The 18,032-nt window shown below is 46.2% G+C and overlaps 1 protein-coding gene across 1 annotated transcript in view; it reads left to right on the top strand.

Moving 5' to 3' along the window:
- Nucleotides 1-11,056: 11,056 nt before the first annotated feature.
- SNTB1 (syntrophin beta 1) overlaps nucleotides 11,057-18,032 on the top strand; it is a 113,015-nt gene continuing 106,039 nt past the window's right edge. Inside the window, exon 1 of the mRNA XM_058807822.1 lies at nucleotides 11,057-11,642. Coding sequence (XP_058663805.1) covers nucleotides 11,120-11,642 — 523 coding nt within the window. The 5' untranslated portion in view covers nucleotides 11,057-11,119. The remainder of the gene's footprint in view (nucleotides 11,643-18,032) is intronic.

Here is an 18,032-nt window from a genome sequence, read left to right as displayed (position 1 = left end):
CCAGGGCCCTCTGAAAAGCAGCCCTGCCCTCCTGGTTATTGATTGCTTGTCCACAAACTCACTGACCGTGCACTTTATCACCACGTGCCATTGATAACAACATTAAACAGCACTGGCTCCAACATCCATCCCTGAGATACACCACTAGTAACTGGCTGACAGTTATTCCAGGTCATGGATCACTAACAATTTAATTTTCCACCCCCCTTTCATCTGCTCATCCAGTCTGTATCTCAGCACTTGAGTAATTTTAGTAATAAGCTGATCATGGGCAACACAGGGAAACCTGCTGTATGAAAAGATGTATAGGGGAAAAAAATATGAGTGCTGTAGGCCAGGAAAGCACAGGAAGGGAATTTGCCTTATTTATGATTTTATACTTCCTTCTGCAACACTCATCTGTTGAACAGCAGTGTTCCCTTCAAAGCCCCTCGGAAGTCAAAGTAGTGTTTCAAGAAAATTAATATGAACCTTGAATTTTCTTTTTCTGCTGGGGAAAACCTTCTGAGAATAATTCTAAGGATCAGAAGAAAAGCATAAATCCTCCATATTTCTCAATAAGTGAGTTTCAACAAAAGCTGACACATTTCTTATCTAAATGTTTCAATGCACTGGGCCCAGATGCAATGGCAGTTCACCACAACCAAAGCTGGACTTCAAACACAATTGAAAAGTGCTACAATGACCACAACAGATACATTTATAGTCTCCCTGCTTTTCCTAACTCATTCTTAAACACACTAAATTGGCTTTCTTAGAAACAATTCCTAAGAAACTCTTGCAGCAACATGATGGAAACAGAAAGTTTGGTCTTGAGTTTGCCAATAAAACTGACCTAAAAGAGAGTGCAGAGACAGAGTCCCACTTCCAGAATCTTTGGTTCTTGTCCCAGGGTTTCATTTGGGACTTAGAAGCAGTTTAAAATGCCAAGATTTCCAGACCTCCTGCTGTGGAGCCAGAAGCCTTGTGTGCTTGTGAGCAATGGAATTTAAGTTACAGACATTCAGGTGTGTCCGGTAGTTGCATCCATGGTGTTGCTGGCGTCAGGGCTGCACCTGGGTGCACACCCTGCACATTTAGACATTGGTTCCCTGGGTGGTCCCTGGGCTTTCATCTGGTCCCTGCAGGGGTGACACAAGGGACAGGGGTGACACAAGGGATAAGGTGATTGCCTGAGCTCACAAACACCCTCACACTGAAGTCCTTGTCTAATTCCCTCAGGAGGAATTAGGCAGGAATACATATGGGAATTTTGAACAGACCCAGAGATTCTCCCAGGCAGTTCCTGCTGTACCTAGAACATTTTATAGACAGTATTGTATGTGTCGGTGTGCTTGTATATGGGATGGCAAATCTGGCTGTGCTGTGCCCCAGGCCATACCTTCTGCAGAACTGACAAACTTACACATTGATGAGCTACTTCTAACTACTCAGTAGAAATTGTTTCTGCAGTAGCAAAAATGGTCATGCAGAACAGCCTTCTGCACACAGCAAAGATAAATAGGGGATATTTTGCTCATGGTTTAAGAAAATCTACAGCAGATCATGAAGGACTGCAACACAGCTTTACTACAGGAACTGAGAAGAATGGTGGTTCAGGAAGTGTCACCTGGTCCAGCAGAAGACACTGTTTCAGAGACCCTGATAAGAGCCACTTCATTTGCCATGTGGATATTGAGCCAAACATCCCATCCAAGAGACGTGATTTCCCACGCGAGCATTACCCTAAGCCAAGACCCCGATAAGTTAGGGATTTTCTTAAGGAAAAAAACCACTCTCCATAAGACAACAGATGTTTCACATTTGTTGTGCAGATGTGCAAGGCTTGAAGCCTTAGAGCTCTACAGTTATCCCCATGCAGACCTTCTGGTCCATCACTGCCCCAGGGGTCGTGGGAGCCCTGCAAATGTCAGTGAGGCACGAACACTCAGAGCTGCTGCACTGTCTGCAGAAGGGCACACAAAATTCTGTGAGTCTTGGGTCTTTTGGGGCTAGAGGTGTCTTGTTTGTAAGAGAACAACAGCAGCTGTTTATATCTATAAATGTTCACACTGATTTCACAACTGCTGCCACAACAGTGGGCCCAGAGAGTCTCCTGGTAGCGAACGGAACTGGACTGCAGTACCGTATGAACAAAATGTTAAAAAGGAAAAAAAAGATTCTGCCACCAAAAAGTGTTGGTTTCCAGTCAGCTGCAGCTGCTACCCTCAGATAGGGCAGGGCAGAGCTGTGAAAGACCAGGAGGAGTCAGACACTTGACTGCTGAGCAACAAGTGGATCTTCATTCTGCAGCATGGGGGGCATGTCCCCATTCAAGCTTTTACACTGTGCTTCAGGGCTCACCCTCCCCTGCCTTGGATTGCTGGTACTGATCACCACATGGGCTCCTCCATGAGGCTGGAGTTTTTTCCTACACTGCTCCCAGCTCTGCTGGTTGCACTTCCCTACATTAATTCGAACCCAGCCTTAAAACAACATTAAAGAGTCTGGACTAAAAAAATAAATTCATTCCCATAGGCTCAAAACAGCACTATCGTTAGGATTTTTGTGTTCTCTGGCCAAGTATACACTACAATTATACAAGCTTATCACTGTTATCATGAATGCATTTTTACTTTTATAGTAAATGTACAATAATCTTGCTTTTATTGTTAGGTTTTAATAATGGATTGCCACCCAGAAAAAATCAGAGTTGCTGTAGGCAACTGGGAAGCAGTCCAGAGTTACCCTCCTGTGTGTTCTGGGTGCCGGATTTCAGAGGCTCATGCTTATTTGTCTCAGTTCAAATCTAGTGAGAAAGTTATTCTGTATTTGCATTAGCATAAAAAAGCATATTTTGCTAAAATCACCTCCTTCTCCCCACTGTTTTTTGCCTAATTATATGTGGTAGAACCAGATTCTCAGAGGAATACTTGGGAAGAGTGCACTTGGCTAAATAACTGTGCTGACAATCTGACCAATTGTTAAATGCATCGTGCAATTTCTATTACTACCTTCAACAACCTATTTTTATTTTATACGATATAAATACTAAATAAAACCCCAATATTTCAGAAACCACCCAATATTTGAAAATATGTTTTCCATTAAGTGTATTTCAGCATAGTCTAACTGAAATTACCTACCAAAAGACCAAACTTCTTATAAAAAGATGCAAAAAATTCACTTTCACAATAATAACATTTTAAAAAAAGGATTCAGTCTATTCCACCCCGCCAGAAGATTAGTCAATATGTTTCAAACTAAACCTGGTTTTCAATTCTGGAGTAGATATTAGTTCTGGGTTAAATATACAAAAATAAATCTGGTTAATGTCACATCTATTAGTCATGTACCAAAAAGCTCCAACCAGCAAGAGCTTTCCATCTAGGCAGAGTCTGGGCAGAAGCAGTGGCAGTGCCCAGTGACAGGAACATGGAATGGACAGGGCAGGGCAGGGTGGGGCAGGGTGGGGCAGCCTCTTCACTTATCACACAACCAAGAGTGTGCACAGTGTGGAAGAGCTAAAGGGGATGTGGTTTGGCAGTACTGGGTGGTGAAAAAGAGATTACATCTAGAGGTTCCTGCATCCTCTGTGACTTTTTCACCTTTTAATTTCATCTTGAATACTGAGAAATGTCATGGTGTAGCTCACATGATAATTTCCATTAAAGAAAGTAAAGGTACTTTAAAAAGAAATGAAGTATTATTGTATCCCTTAAGGGATAGAGAACCAGGACACAAAATAAGGGTTTGTCCATCAACAGAGGCTGTCAGAGCTTGCAGGCCAGGCCTTATACACAGAAAAACATTGAGGCAACATAAAGGCAATCCACAGCCAAACAACCAAAAACTCTGCTTGATGAATCTGTCAGACAGGTGGAAAAAGGGTTTAAACATCTGTCCTAGAATGCATTGTGCAGGTGGGATTAACAAAGAATGCTTAAATGTCATATAAGCAGTGCCACCTAGATTTCACTGTCAAATACCTTCACAGTTTCTTAAAATGAAGAAATTGTTCATCAATTAATGAATTAACAAATTTCTTCATGAATTAATGATTTTCTTAAAATTCTTAAAGGAATTTGAAGCAACTTTGTCTGTGATTTGTATATATGGTGGGTTTACCTCCAACAGAAGTATCTGGTTTAACAAAGAACTGTGGTCCATTGGACAATCCTAGCAGTGAATGGATTTATTGTGTGTAAAGGATCTGCTCCTGCTCTGCCTTGCTTGAGTGTGCCCCTACATTCTTTCAGGTGATTACTGACAATGGAAAACTAACTCAGAGAGATTGCAGTAGAGGTTCCTGCATCTTCTGTGACTTTTTCACCTTTAGTTTCTCTGTGACTTTTTCACCTTTTAATTTCATCTTGTTTTTTCATCAAGAACACACTTTCAACATTTCCTTCCCAGAATTGCCTCATAATTTAGTCTATCATTATAACCCCAAATATGATGGTTTCCATCTGAATTAATTGTAAACCCTTTGTGTCTTATTTCTAGACCACAAGAGAACCACCCAAGAATAAAAAATATAGCGAGGCTGATTCTCATTTCTCTGACATCAGTGTCCCCTTGCCCTCCCTAGATTTACACCTGATTTACAAAGCTGTCAAAGACAACCAGCACAGATATCACCTGAAGCAAGAGATGCAACTCAGCCAGAGTTGCAGAGCTCAAAAGTGAAACAAAGGCAATGCCACACACACATGCAAAAGAATATAATAGCGTTATGGAAGACCTGGAGGTGAGAATTCCAGTGACAGTTCCATACTCTCTCCTCCCTTGGTGGAGCAGGCTTTCTGTGCAGCACAAGGAGTTTCTCAGGAAATCCACTTCTTCCCCTCTGAACAGGTCCTGCCCTGCCGTGGGGGGGAGCAAATCTCAGTCTCTGGTTTGCAGCTCTCATTTACTGCACAGCCCAAAGGGGCTGCCTGAGCTCCTTGCCCTCTCTGGTGATGGCAGTGAGAAAGTAAAGCACTTCTGAAGCACTGAGAACCTCTCCTGCCTGGAGTATCAAGCTGCTACTCCAAGCAAGGACAAACAGTGAAGGGAGCCTTGCTCAGGCTCTGGAGGGCTTCTAGAGAGATCTTCTTTTTGGTGACCAGGAGGAACATGGCACCTTCCTCTCTTGGGCTTGGGGATGCTCTTGGGAGACAAACTTGTGCTGAAGTCACAGTATGAGTGAGCTCAGGATCATCTCTGCAGGACCAGTCTTGGAGAACAGCCTGTCTCCAGATTGCAGACTCCTCTCTTCATTTCCCTTCTGTCCAAACAAACAATCTCTGCTCCTCACCACTGTAATAGGTTGATTTACAGCCTTGGAAGTTGCATGGAAAGAGGGACAATGACCTTATTTCACCTGTGAGAGGGTACAACTGGAGAGAACTAGCTTTTCTAGCTGAACTACTTTGCACAAAGGAAACAAACACTTCTGGCACCTGCACAGCAGCCAGCTTCTCTCCTTCTGTGGGCAGCAGGCTGCAGGCACAGATGTCTGGTGAATATCCCAGGAGAAGTGAACACCACAGGGGATTCCAGGGCAGGAGAAGTCCAAAGACCCTGAGGACAGTGTGTTTCACAGGCACCATGGCAGGAGAGAAGTGGAAGGTGGGGCACCTCCAGGTGAGACTTGCCAGAATGTGAAGGGTTTGACAGGTTGATGACATGGGCATGAAGCCACGGGGTTGTCGGGTCAAAGTCATGTGGTTGTAACACACGACACATTTCACCTCTACAACATTAAAAAAGGTTTAGACCAAGGTTAAGACCAAGAGGAAAGAAAAAGATGGTAAAAAATGCTTTTGTTGTTTTGACACCCAACCAGATCAATGTGTTTCTGATGAAAATGAAAACCAGAGCTGAAAGATGTTGGATGATATCTGGAGTTCCACTGCCTTTTTCATTATTTATTATATGTTCAAGAATTACTGCAATGCAAACCTCTGATCTTGGCATTTAAAACATGCTGGGCTTAGCTTTCGGAGTGGAAGGAGATCGGTATGCAAGAGATAAAAAACTAATTCAAGAAACTGCAGGATCAAAGTAACTTGGAATGAAAAAGTTAAGAAGCTAACACACTGAGAGAGATCTGGAAAGCAAGTGAAGGACCCAAAACCAGGAAAAACTCTACTATTGTGTAAACAGTGTAGCTATGAAACTTTATTTTCAGTCTTTTGAATTTAGCTATTTCATAAAATTTCTTGAAGTCAAGGCAAACATTTCTAGAGTCCTGAGCTTGATCCTGTGTATTTTAAAGTAATTTTAATGGTAGAAAGAACTAGACTCAGATCTGTGTGCACAAGAAACCTGAACACTTCTGGCACCCACTTCTGCATTAACTTGTGCCAGAATTGTATTTGCAGCAGAAGATGTTCATTTGCATCCTGGCCCATACTCCATGGCTGTGGGAATATTTGCTCAGTTTGCCTGGTTAACATGTGACTCAGGTAGGTGCACATACGGATTTCACACACATACTTCTTTCATGTACACACAAGTAGGTTCCTGCTTTAAAAAACTGAATGCATAAAGCATCTGCTGGCAAGAAGTTATGCATTCATTTTATTTTCAAATGCCATGATGTGTGGAAAAACCTGGACAACTTCAAACTAGGAAAAGAAAAACAAATGCTTTTGTAATTTGGAAAACAAACCATAACGCAGCCTCCAGGTTATAAAGACCTTTAGCTGCTCTTGACATCTTCATAAACCCCACCAGCACCAATGAGCAATGATTACTGAATGCTGACTTTAAAGCCAACAGGCTCCTTCAGCACTGAGGAGAGGAAGATTACCCCTGGGGATTAGGTGGGCTGCCTGCATCAGCAATGCCTGTTGGAAGGCAAGACACAGGACACGTATGACATCCCCCCACGTGTTGGAAGGCATGACACAGGACACGTGTGACATCCCTCCACGGTGCAACAGGGACATCTGCATCAGCACTGGAGCTTGCCCTGCTGCATCCCAGCAGGCATAGACACAGGAGGGGCTGCCATGGGGAAACAAGTAGTGCAGGCATGTTCCTCACAAAGGAACTTACACTTGGCTGCTGCAGTGTTTGGGATCACTGAAGGAGCTGAACTCCCTTCCAGCTTTCTCATTACTTGTCGTTTTTCCAGCACTGGCCTTCCGACACTGGACTTCCTTCCTACCCAGATCCGTCTGCTGAGCTGGTCGGTGTCAGGGTAACAAGATGGGAACGTCATTATCCAGACATGATTCAGTTCAACCTCCATCATCTGAAACATGTTCAAGGATCACAACCCGTTTTTTTCCAATTTAAAGCAGTTTTGGCTGAGCTGGCTTTGAGCTGTTGTAACACTGGATAATGAAAAAGGAAGAAAAATAAGATATGAGAAGGGTTTGAGCATGTCCCAGAAGTCCTTCAAAAATTACACCTCTGCTATAGAAAAGCACAGACAGTCATAAAGAAGCCATAGCTATAGAAAGGCTCCCTTGTGTCCTTACCCTCTCTGCCTGTGAGGGGAATAGGAGCTATGTTCCCTGCACCACTGAGTGGTGAGCTTGCATATGTGGCCTTGCAGTGATTTTGCTATCAGGAAGACAGTTTATGTACACAAGATGTGAACACTGACCTCTTTGCCTGAAAAGAGAGGGAAAAGTCCCCATTAACAGGCAGTGTCCTCATTCTGTCTCCAGCAGCCTCTATAGTACAGCTGAGTGCCATACCCACAACCCTTTCTGCAAAGTTTTTATTGTGTTTTTGTTCTTGCACGCACACACAGACCCCAAATCCCTTGATCTTGCTTGGACACCCAGGCAGTTCCTCAGACTCCACTGCTGCACTTCATGACCTGGACATGCTTTGGTGCTCCTTGTCCTGGGAAGCAGCTCCTGTGTTTTTCAATGCCCTGACTTCTTCCAGTTCACTGAACTGCTTCTTCCATTTAGGCCCTTGACTTTGGCTGAGCCCATAGGCCCCTGCAGGTCAACAGCAGCTATTAGCATTATCTTGCCTAACAATTTGTTTATGCAGCAGGAGTGAAAGGGACACTAATCTAGTTGAAGCATTTAAGCACTTCTAAAATACAAAAATAAAAAAAATTATTATTTGGCTTTTTGAAAAACTCCATTCTTCACAGCAAACCCTTTCAGAAGGAAAACTGACGGAGAGTTTTGCTAAGCCTTGTCTGTGCTGAGCAGCATTCTAGTGATTAGAGATGGAAGTTTGGAAGTACTGAGTGCTTTGCCCATCCCACCACACATCCTGGCTTCCTTGCAGAGAGTCACACTGAACACTGCAATTGCAGTGTGAGTAATTACAGATGCTGCCAGAAACAACACTGTCAGGAGAAGTTTGTAGTTGAAATTAGGAATTTGCTTTCTGCTATTCTCTGGGAAACTTTGGAGCAGCTGACTTTGGAATTTTATAACAATTTTATCTGTGGCAAACCTGGGCATCCAATAGCTGAACGCCCAATTAAACATCTGGTTTTATCTTCTGTTTCTGCTCCTACTGCATAAACCTAAATTTCAGAAATCACACTGCAGGTGTGACTGGCAGACCTGAGGCAAGACTGAGGTCAGTAATGCTGGCTGGGGCAGAGAACTCTCAAGACTCCCTTTCTTTCTCACCCTCAGTTCAGCAGCCCAAAGTTGCTCTTGGTGTACACAAAGACTCAGGATACACAAACACAATTATGAGGCTGCACTCCCAGGACAGGGAACACACACATCAGGTATCAATTGCAGCGTCTCCAGGAAGAAAGACAATCTGGGACACTGTTTGCCTTGAGCCTGTCCCTTAGCATCTCTTACACTATCTTTATTTTCAAGACTAAAACATCATCTCTGTTTTCTTTACAGATCCAAGCTGGGCAGAAAGGGGGAGGAGGAAGCAGTGAAGATTGCTATAAAGTCTTTTCTGTACTGGGGATCCATATCTCAGTTTCTTGGGAAACTCTATTATTTACCTCTGTTGGAATGGGGAAGGGAAGTAGCTGGAATAAGCACAGCTCTTAGATACACACAGTGCAATTGTCTACAGGAGCATTGCATGGGGATCCCACTGGAGCACCAGACACACTCAGCAAACACAGCCCAAACACAAAGTGTGTGTGAGGCATTAAACATTTCCTTTCCTTTCTCTATTACCTTTGCAAAACAGCACAGAAACCACCTAAATATCTCTTCATTATAAATTTTCTGAAACTACTTTAAAAATACACTTTTCAATTAGCAGCAGCACTGATCCTTTATCAATTAATTAAGAAAAACCATAAAATAATTCATAAGACCCGATCACTTGGAAACAGATGTCTGATTTTATAACTTGGTTTGGACACTTGGCCTTGAAGCTGCACAGGAATGTGAGTGCTATGACAACTGGCACTGTAACACCTGATTTTTGCAAGCCTGTCCTTTTCCTCTCTTTTTTACGTACTTAAAGTCGCTGTAACCAAAGGAGCACATTCATTAACTAAGCTTTGCACCTCAGAATGGGATCTACAAGAACCCACCAACCCAAACATTCAGGGTATTGTACATGAGCTACCTAAATGAGCAAGGGAGGAATCAGCTGGAGAAAAGGGTGTGTTGCAGCCTCCTCCTGCACAGGGATTAGGTGCCTTGTTCAGGTTTAGTGGGACATGCTTCTTTTCACTCTGGATTCACAGCCCTGAAAGCTTAATTATAGCTTTTCACCTTGCATTGATTAACATGAGAAATGAAGAGACCTCTCTTCCATCTGCTTTTTCTCCACCCACTCATTATCCTTGAATAACACATCGCCTGTGGATTCTCACTCTCCATAGGTGCAGGGTTGCATTCCTGCTGGGGAGAAGGGACCCGAGTGTAACCCGGCTGAGGCGGCAGATGAACCAGGGCAGAGGCCTCCTTTGGGAGGGCAGGGAAAGTGTCTTGTATAGCTTAGTGCGAGCAGCATGGTCTGAGAGACCCTACTAAACCAAGACAAGCTTGTTTGAGGATGATCCCATTTTTAGATCCCACCACACACTGAGGTGGTGAATCCCAAGCTGCCCAGCCCACATTATCCTGGGGCACGTGTGTGTACCTGGAAGCAAACCCCCAGTGTCAGAAATGAATGGCATCACTTAAGAAAAGGGCAAGATGAGGAGTCACAGGACTCACATGGCTGAAATGACTGGGACGAATAACTTCTCTGGCTATCCCGACCTCCATAAAGTGTTGTCAATACATTCACCAAACAGTCCAGAACCACTGGAGTTTTCATTCCAGCTTAGGAAGGAGGCAGAGCTGCTCTGCAAGGAGCAGAAACAAAGGCAGTCCTGGAGGTGCTTCCTGTCGGTAGCTGCTGTGGGGGAGCCCCTCCAGGCCTGCTGGGGACATTTCTGAACGGCAACGTGAAAGCGATGCCTTCTCTGACGCCTGAGCCGGAGCTTCAGCCCCTTGTTTCCTAGGAGGGCCCATTGTTTCCTAGGAGGGAAGGGAGTATGGGAAAAACTGCAAAACGGCACATGTAGCCCCCACGAGTCACAGAATCACAGAATCACAGAAGTTCAAGACTGGAAGAGACCTATAAGATCATCAAGTCCAGCCGATGTTCTAACTGTTCAACTAGATCATGGCAGCAAGAGGGCATATAAACATCAACTAAATGTGCAAAAGTATCGGTCACAAGCACTTAATACCTCCATCCTACAAAGCTGTGAAATAACTTATATTGTACTTCCATAGAGGCGAATTTTGAGTACCTTGGGGCCACCCGTTAGTTTTAATTCACTTTATACAAAAGTCCCTGGGAATAAAACAGAGTTGGGTTTTCCTTATCCCTTCCCTGTCGTTGGTTTCTTTCAGCTCCCCGCTACACCCCGCTGCAGACGGCAGCTGCCGGGGCTGGTCCCGCCAGATGTCATCGCAGCCCGGGCTCGGAGGCACCGCGGCTGAGGGAGGGTGTCCCGGCCGTGTCCCGGGAGGGGCGGGTTGTCCCGGTTCCACTCCGCCCGCGGGCGGCGCCGCCAGGTGCGCCCGCCCCGGCGCGGCCCCGGGGGGGCGGCCGCGGCTCCTCGCCCCTCCCCGCCGCGCCGGGAGCTGCCGCCCCCCGGCTGAAGTCCGGTGCCGCCGCGCTGTGCCGAGCGGAGCCGTGCCGAGCCGGGGGTGCCGTCACTCGGCGCTTCCAGCATGCTCCTAAGATGGCGGTAGCGGCGGCGGGCGGCGGCGGGGGCGGCCGGGCGCAGCGCAGCGGCTGGCTGGAAGTTTTGGTGCGGGAGCGCTGGCACAAAGTGCTGGCCAACTTGGGCGGCGAGGCGCTGGTGCTGAGCGGTGAGGAGCGCCCCGACGGCGCGGCCCACAACGGGCTGGGCGGCGATGGGACGGCGTGCCGCGGGGCCGAGGGCGGCGGGGGGCCGGCGGCGGTGCGCACCGCCTTCACCGACCCCCCCGAGCAGGTGCCCGAGGCCATCTCCAACAAGAAGCGGTGCGTGAAGGTGCTGAAGCAGGAGATGGGCGGACTGGGCATCAGCATCAAGGGGGGCAAGGAGAATAAGATGCCCATCCTCATCAGCAAGATCTTCAAGGGGCTGGCGGCCGACCAGACCCAGGCTCTCTACGTGGGCGATGCCATCCTGGCCGTGAACGGCACGGACCTGCGGGATGCCACTCACGACGAGGCGGTGCAGGCGCTCAAACGGGCCGGCAAGGAGGTGCTGCTGGAAGGTAGGGGAGCGGGGCGCTCCGGCCGTGTGTGCCCGGCGGCGGGGGGCTGTGGGGCGGGCCGGCTCGGCTGCCCGAGGGGCGGCGGAGCCGAGCCAGGGGCGAGGGGATGGCCCCGCGCATCCCATGCTGCTCCTCCGGGCGTCTTTGCAGCGCGGAGAGTTCGCACTCGGTGCCCCGCGCCGGGACCCTCGACGGCGTGTTATGGCCACAGCCCCTCGGCAAGGGACGAGCGGGATGCCGGGGAGCCGGCTTCAACTTCCCGCCCTCGTATCCGCCAGTCCCCGCAGCCCCGTCCGTGCGCGGTCGGTGGAGGCTCCGCAGCCCCGTCTGGTCGCGTCGGTGGGTCTGAGCCCTGAGCCCTCTTGGGCTGAGGCTGCCGGTGGGAGCCTGATCCCTGCAGGGTGAGGGATCTTCTGGACGTTTTCACATCTTTTCAGCCCAAGAAAGGTGGGGAGAGTTGGGTACTGTGAGAGGAGGGGTTAAAGAAGTAAAGGACCCCCCCTCCTCCCCTGCCATTAAGGGAATGACTTGGTGACTTTGCCCTGAATCATCTCGAAACGCCCGACACCACCCTCTCTCCAGTTCCTCCTTTCCCCTCCCTACTCCCGATCAGGGATGGGGGGTGGGGGCAATGCGGTGTAAATGAGGCTGGGGGTGCCTCAGCCATCCCTGCAAAGCAGCACCTTTTCCTTTCTCAAGGGTGACTGAAAGAGTTTTGTAAAAAGCAGCCTTAGAAATTGGCCTCGAAGAAAGGAGCAGACGCTTTTGTGCGTGGAGAACACGTGGAGGGAGGATGTCCCCCCAGAACGGGACAGAATTTGGGGGGAGCAAGTAGAAAAGCAGAGCCAGGTTCCCTCAGACCGCGAGTTCATGAGGAGAGAGGCGTGCACAAACGTCTAATCCCTGTCTTTTCACAAGGACTAATTTGCTTACTCCACCTGAGAGAATGAACAGCTTCAGAACTGCCCTTGGCGTGTGTGTGATAAAGTGATTACATATTTGCCCACAAGTTCATTTAACCGGAGGTCAATGGCATCTGAGGCATGCTGCAGTCTGCCTTCCCCTGTGCCATCGCTTTCCTGTGGGCACTTCCACCTCGCTGGACCTGTAGCCCTTTTGGTACCGCAGATTTCTTCACGTGTGGTTTTTTTGGTGGTTATTTTGAGGAGGAAAGGAGATGCTGCTGCTACCTGGGAGGTGCAGCTGAGCAGCCAACTACGGCATAAAGTTATAGAAAAAGTTTGAAAGGGAGAGAAGGTGAGATATGTATTCCATAGTAGTGTGTGTTGAGAAACTCTTGTTGTCCCTGTGACAGCAAAAACTTGAGGAGTTCATGCTCCATGAGGATTTAAGGAGCTGAGGACAACTGTGTCTCCTCTCCCTTTGTGCCCTGCAATACCTGCAGGACCAAAGTGCATCTTGCCTTCCCTTGCTGCAGCTGAGTTGATTACAGATATACCTCTGAAGTATTAACATGAACTTCTCTGGGTGCTCTGAAGTGGGGCTGTTGCATCGAAATTTTATCACTGATTTGTTTATGCAGTGTAAGGGCTTTCTGGGGTGCAGCCAGGTAGTGGCTGACCTTTGCTGTGGCCTAATGAGTAATGTATACAGTGCTTGCGTGGTGCCTGCAGCATCAGCACCTGGGCATGGTGCTGCTGGGTGAGCCTTAAAAACCCCTCAGTTTTCCTGTGGGCTAGGAGTGAAGCATTTTCACCCTCCTTCACTCCTCCTTTTGACATCACAGCTATCTTGCATTCCTTTGCTCCATGCTGAGGTGCCTCAGTAGTTGTTTCTGCAATTGAATGTGTAATTAGCAATTTGTATGTTTCAGTAGTGATCTCTGTGTAGAGTTAAAATATTCTGACACTGGGCTCTGTATTTTGTCCTGCCTGTCTCTTGGTATTTCAGCAGCATTGTTAGCTCCAGCATTGCCTGGGAGGGCTTCTCCCTTCAGTGGGGACCCACTCCACATGAATGGCTTATGAAAACAGGCAGCTTAGAACAATTCTCTGTGATTCTATTGCCCACTTTGAAGCTCATTCTCCAGCAGCAGTGTCTAAAATGGTATTTTTATTACTAAAGGAAGGAAAATGCAAAAGTTCTTTTTAATCTTTAAAGTATAAAAGGGCAACACTTGATTTTCCTTTCCTTACAGATAACAGGATTTTGCCATTTCCTGACTTCTTAGAGAGTTATATATGGCAAAAAGCAGCCTGTGATGGGGCAGGACGAGACCCTTGTGCAGCTCCTCTCTAGACTCTTTCTCCAATTCACAGAGCAAAGCCAGCATGTGTTTCCAGGGTCAAAATGTAAGATTTACATTTTATTGAGATTTTGACATTTGTTTGTGACTTCCAGCCCAGGAAAGCCGAATTTGCAAAGGCATGGCAAGGTGTAAAGCACAAGAAGCACATTTCATGGTGCAGCAGGGCTCTAAGTATTGCCCAATGCATTGTGCATTCCTGGAAAGGGTCTTACCACTGAGTATTTCCTAGAGGTTATGGCAGGGAGGATGTGTCACAATACACCCAATATCAGAGTGCTGGAGCCTGCTTGTTATATAGTGTCCTGCCTAAAACTGCTTGCTCAGTGGAATGAGGCATTTACCAGCTCAGCACTAAACTGTAGTCTCTCCTGCATTCCTGTGCAGGGAGGATGGGAGTGGAAAATCCCTCCCCAGGCCTCTGCACCCTGTGTGGGAGGCAGGGCTGGCACCCGGGTGGGTGGCAGGAGAGGAAGGTCTGTGAAGAGAAGGAATCAGGCAATGCTTCCTTTCAACACTTGCCCCTTTTCCTGCATTGATCACTGTCTCTGGGCTGGTGGAAAGAGAGATTTGCTGCAGGGTCGGGGGTGGTGTCGCTGCAGCAGCTGTGCTGGTGTGAGGGGAAGCACAGCTGTAAAGCCTGGTAGGAGAGCCCCTACTCTAACAAATTCACTATCCATGCTGGGTTGTTCTGCCTTCTCATTTTCCATCCCCGAATTGTAGAATTCCCCTACTAAGCTAAAGTTCCTTCTTATAGGTGTGGTCTGTGTAGTTGGCTAGGGTGCCTTAAATCCAGTAGAATTTGGTAAATGGAAGGGAAATAGGGCAACAGGTGATACTGCCTTGGGAGGAGCTGTAAGGCAGAAGGTTCAAGAGGAGAGGGAGGTGATGAGGAGGAAGGACATGAGCCCTTAGAAATCATTCTGTCTCCTCATCTGCAGGGATGGAGCGCTTCTGCCTGCAGGGTTTAATTTCCTGTGAGCTTTTCATCACAGCCTGGGTGTGGGGAGCGAAGCAGGCAGAGGGAGCAGGGGTGGGGGTAGCCCTGATGTTGGGCTTGTCAGCCCTGGGTGGCTTCCCAGGGGTTCAGAACAGCAGGATGGAGCTTCTCATCAGAATTCAGGAGCAGAGAAAATTTCCCTACATGAGAGACAAGGCACCCTCGTTGTACAATACATATTTGCAGGTGTGGAAGGAAGTTAAAATTATCCTGACAGCTTTGTACATATAATTTATACAAATAATTATATGTACAGTTTGTACACATAATTTCCTTGTGGTTCTGTTAAATTTGGGGTTCTTTGGAAAATCAGGCACTTTGAAAAATCAAGCAGCCCCTCTCGTGCTGTGTGAAGCACATTACATTCAAGTACTCTCAAGACACCAAAGGTGTTTGTTTTTTATCAAAGCATCCTGGGTAAGAGCAGTCCCTTGGCATGCTCTGTAACCAAACTGGTTGTGCTTTACTTGTATTCTCTATGTGTTCAGTGAAAATAACGAAAACTTGAAGTAGACTATGGTTGTGTCAAACAGGACCCCTCTGCATGATGCTGCAGAAAGAAAAAGAGAGAAGGAAAAAAAACTGCATTAGTGAATTTTGCTATCTTTCTGCTAGCTTTTCCCTAAATTGTTTAATGTGTGTGGGTGAGCTAGTGATGGTAGTGGAAGGTACCTGGTAGGAAAAGGAGCATTTTCTTAGTGTTGTTAGAATTTTAGTGGTTTTGAATGATTCTCAGTTAACTCAATTGCAAGGTCCATGGAGAAGTGCTTTTGGCAGCCTACCTGGGCTTGCATAAATTTCCCACAGAGAGCCATCCACCTGCACAGTGACTTTTAACATGTAGCCTGTAGTCCTCTTCTGTGGCATTCTTAGGAATAGGGCACAGCTTTGAAGCAAAGAATAAGCATGATGCAGTTTGTACTGTAGTAACATGTATTATTTTCCAAACAATATTTCTGTAAGAATTGTAAGGATTCTTCTCTTCCTACCCTTTTTTAATTTTCTCTAGGTGAAGCAAAGCAATCACATCCGTGTGAATTACATGCTGAAATAGTGTAAAATAGGTATGGGCTTCTTGTTGGCTGTAGCTTTCAATCTTACCTGGTTTTGTGTTTCTCTCAGTAAGGTAGTGACAACAGGAGATTTCTGAGGGATAGCAAAATACAGTATTTATCCAGAAAGTGAGTCTTCTGTGAGTATAGAGGAAAAATGAGGCACAGAGCACTTAATAAGTGCTTATGTGACACAACTAGTTACTACAGTCAGGTCAGGGCTGTAAAGCTCAGTGATTGCTAATTGTATGCATAGTTTTCTAGTATAAGTATGGACAAAACCCTTTTTTGGGGGGGAGGGGGGGAAGGGGTGTTTAAACCAGCAAATATGCAGTTAGGGAAATGCCTTATATTTAGAAGCTGTACATTTCATGACTCATGTAGCTACCCTTGGCACACATCAGTTTGAAAGTGAAATTGAAAGGGAAAGGAGCAGGGAATCTTACTCTAAAAGTCCCAGGTCTAAGCAGTTCCTGAGAATCTCAGTTTTGGTCATTTCAGTTGCCTGCAGCTGATGGGGAAGGTTGAGTGGCAACACTTGATGTGTTTTTCATTGATTAGATTAGATTACAGGCTAATTTAGCAGTCCAGACAGTCTGTATCACCTTTCACAGATAAAAATCAGTACATCCTCTTTGCAGTAATTCTTGCATGAGTCTTCTGTCTCGGTTACTCTAAAGAAAATAAGGCACTTGTGGGCAACACATTTCTGGATTTATTTGGACCAAGTGCAGGGTGCCCTGTCAACCCACCCTGGGAATTCTGTACTAAGCCCTATAGAAGCAACTTACCACCATCTCCTTAAGGGTGCTTAAAAGATTAAAGATGTCTAGAGACCTGAGATTCAATTGCGCATGCAGATTAAATGTGTTAAGTATCATTAGAAAAGAAAAAAGCATGTTTTAAAATCCCGGTTGTAATTTCTTCGTGAAAATTAAATTGAAATCTTGGTATTACTCTTAAAGAATCTTTAAACCATGAGAGTAAAATTGAAAACTGAAGGCTTCTGCTATAGTTAATAAAACAATGTTTGTATCTTAATTTTGCTTGGGCAGGTGCCTTTTCTCTGAAGGCCATTTCCACCCTCTCAGGACAGCATTTTCACACAGATAATGCCAGGGGCACTGACCTCTTCCCACCCCTGCTGCCCACTGTGTTGGGTCAGAGATGCTCACTGCATGTCTGTCCTAAGGGAGCTGATGTGGAGTGTCCAGAATTCAAACCAGTTTGGATTTGGGACAGCCAGCTCAGGTGCTCATCCCAATAGATTAATGGTTTCAGATGTTAGCTGGGAATGAGTTTTAACTTTCTTTTATTCTCTTAATCTCACTGTTTCTATAATATATGGTATGGAACTTGCCCTGCTGGTAATGTAATGTAAAATTTGGCTGTAAGTATAGCATCTGTTTGTGTTTATTTAGAGTTCATAAGTATTGGAGAGTTTGCTCTATTTGTAACCTGTATCAGTAGTCAGTCTGCTTCCAGGCTTTAAAAACACAATATTTCCATTCCATTTTTCTAATTTAGATTTCTGATCATAGGATTATTTTGTACTTTATTCTGCAAGATTATGTTGCCATGGCTACTTTTTAGAATTGGTGCAGCCACTTCAGTAGAAGGGAAATTGGAGGAAACAGTAGTTCAAGAGAGCAATAGCATAAGTGAACAAAACATGATGAGAACAAAGCTGTCCCAATACAGCATGGAAGACTCTGGCTTTCCAAGTCTGAAACAGATCCTCAAGCATGTCAGAAAAATAGTTGGTGAAGAAGGGATGGTAGCAGTATTTCTAGAATGTGCAGAAACCCCTTTAGCTACTTACCATACAGAGTTTGTGAGTAGCCCATAGAGCACAGCTTTGCTGGCCTTGACGTGGTGTGTGGAGGTGAGCCAGGTTCTTCTTCCAGCCCCTCCCAGCCCCACACTGGTGTCACTACAGCAGCTGTAGCAGGTGGGAAGTGACTTCACTTGGCTCCACTATGTCATCTCTCCAAACCTTAAACTCTCAAGCAGAGAAAAACACTTCTGCCAGCATAAGGTGTGCCTGTGCTAAGGGGTTTTAACAGGACATC

The sequence above is a fragment of the Ammospiza caudacuta genome, chromosome 1, assembly GCF_027887145.1.
Source record: "Ammospiza caudacuta isolate bAmmCau1 chromosome 1, bAmmCau1.pri, whole genome shotgun sequence".
Classification (NCBI taxonomy): Eukaryota; Metazoa; Chordata; class Aves; order Passeriformes; family Passerellidae; genus Ammospiza; species Ammospiza caudacuta.
The sequence above is the reverse complement of the archived record's forward strand: the minus strand, read 5'-3'. Positions and strand labels throughout refer to the sequence as shown.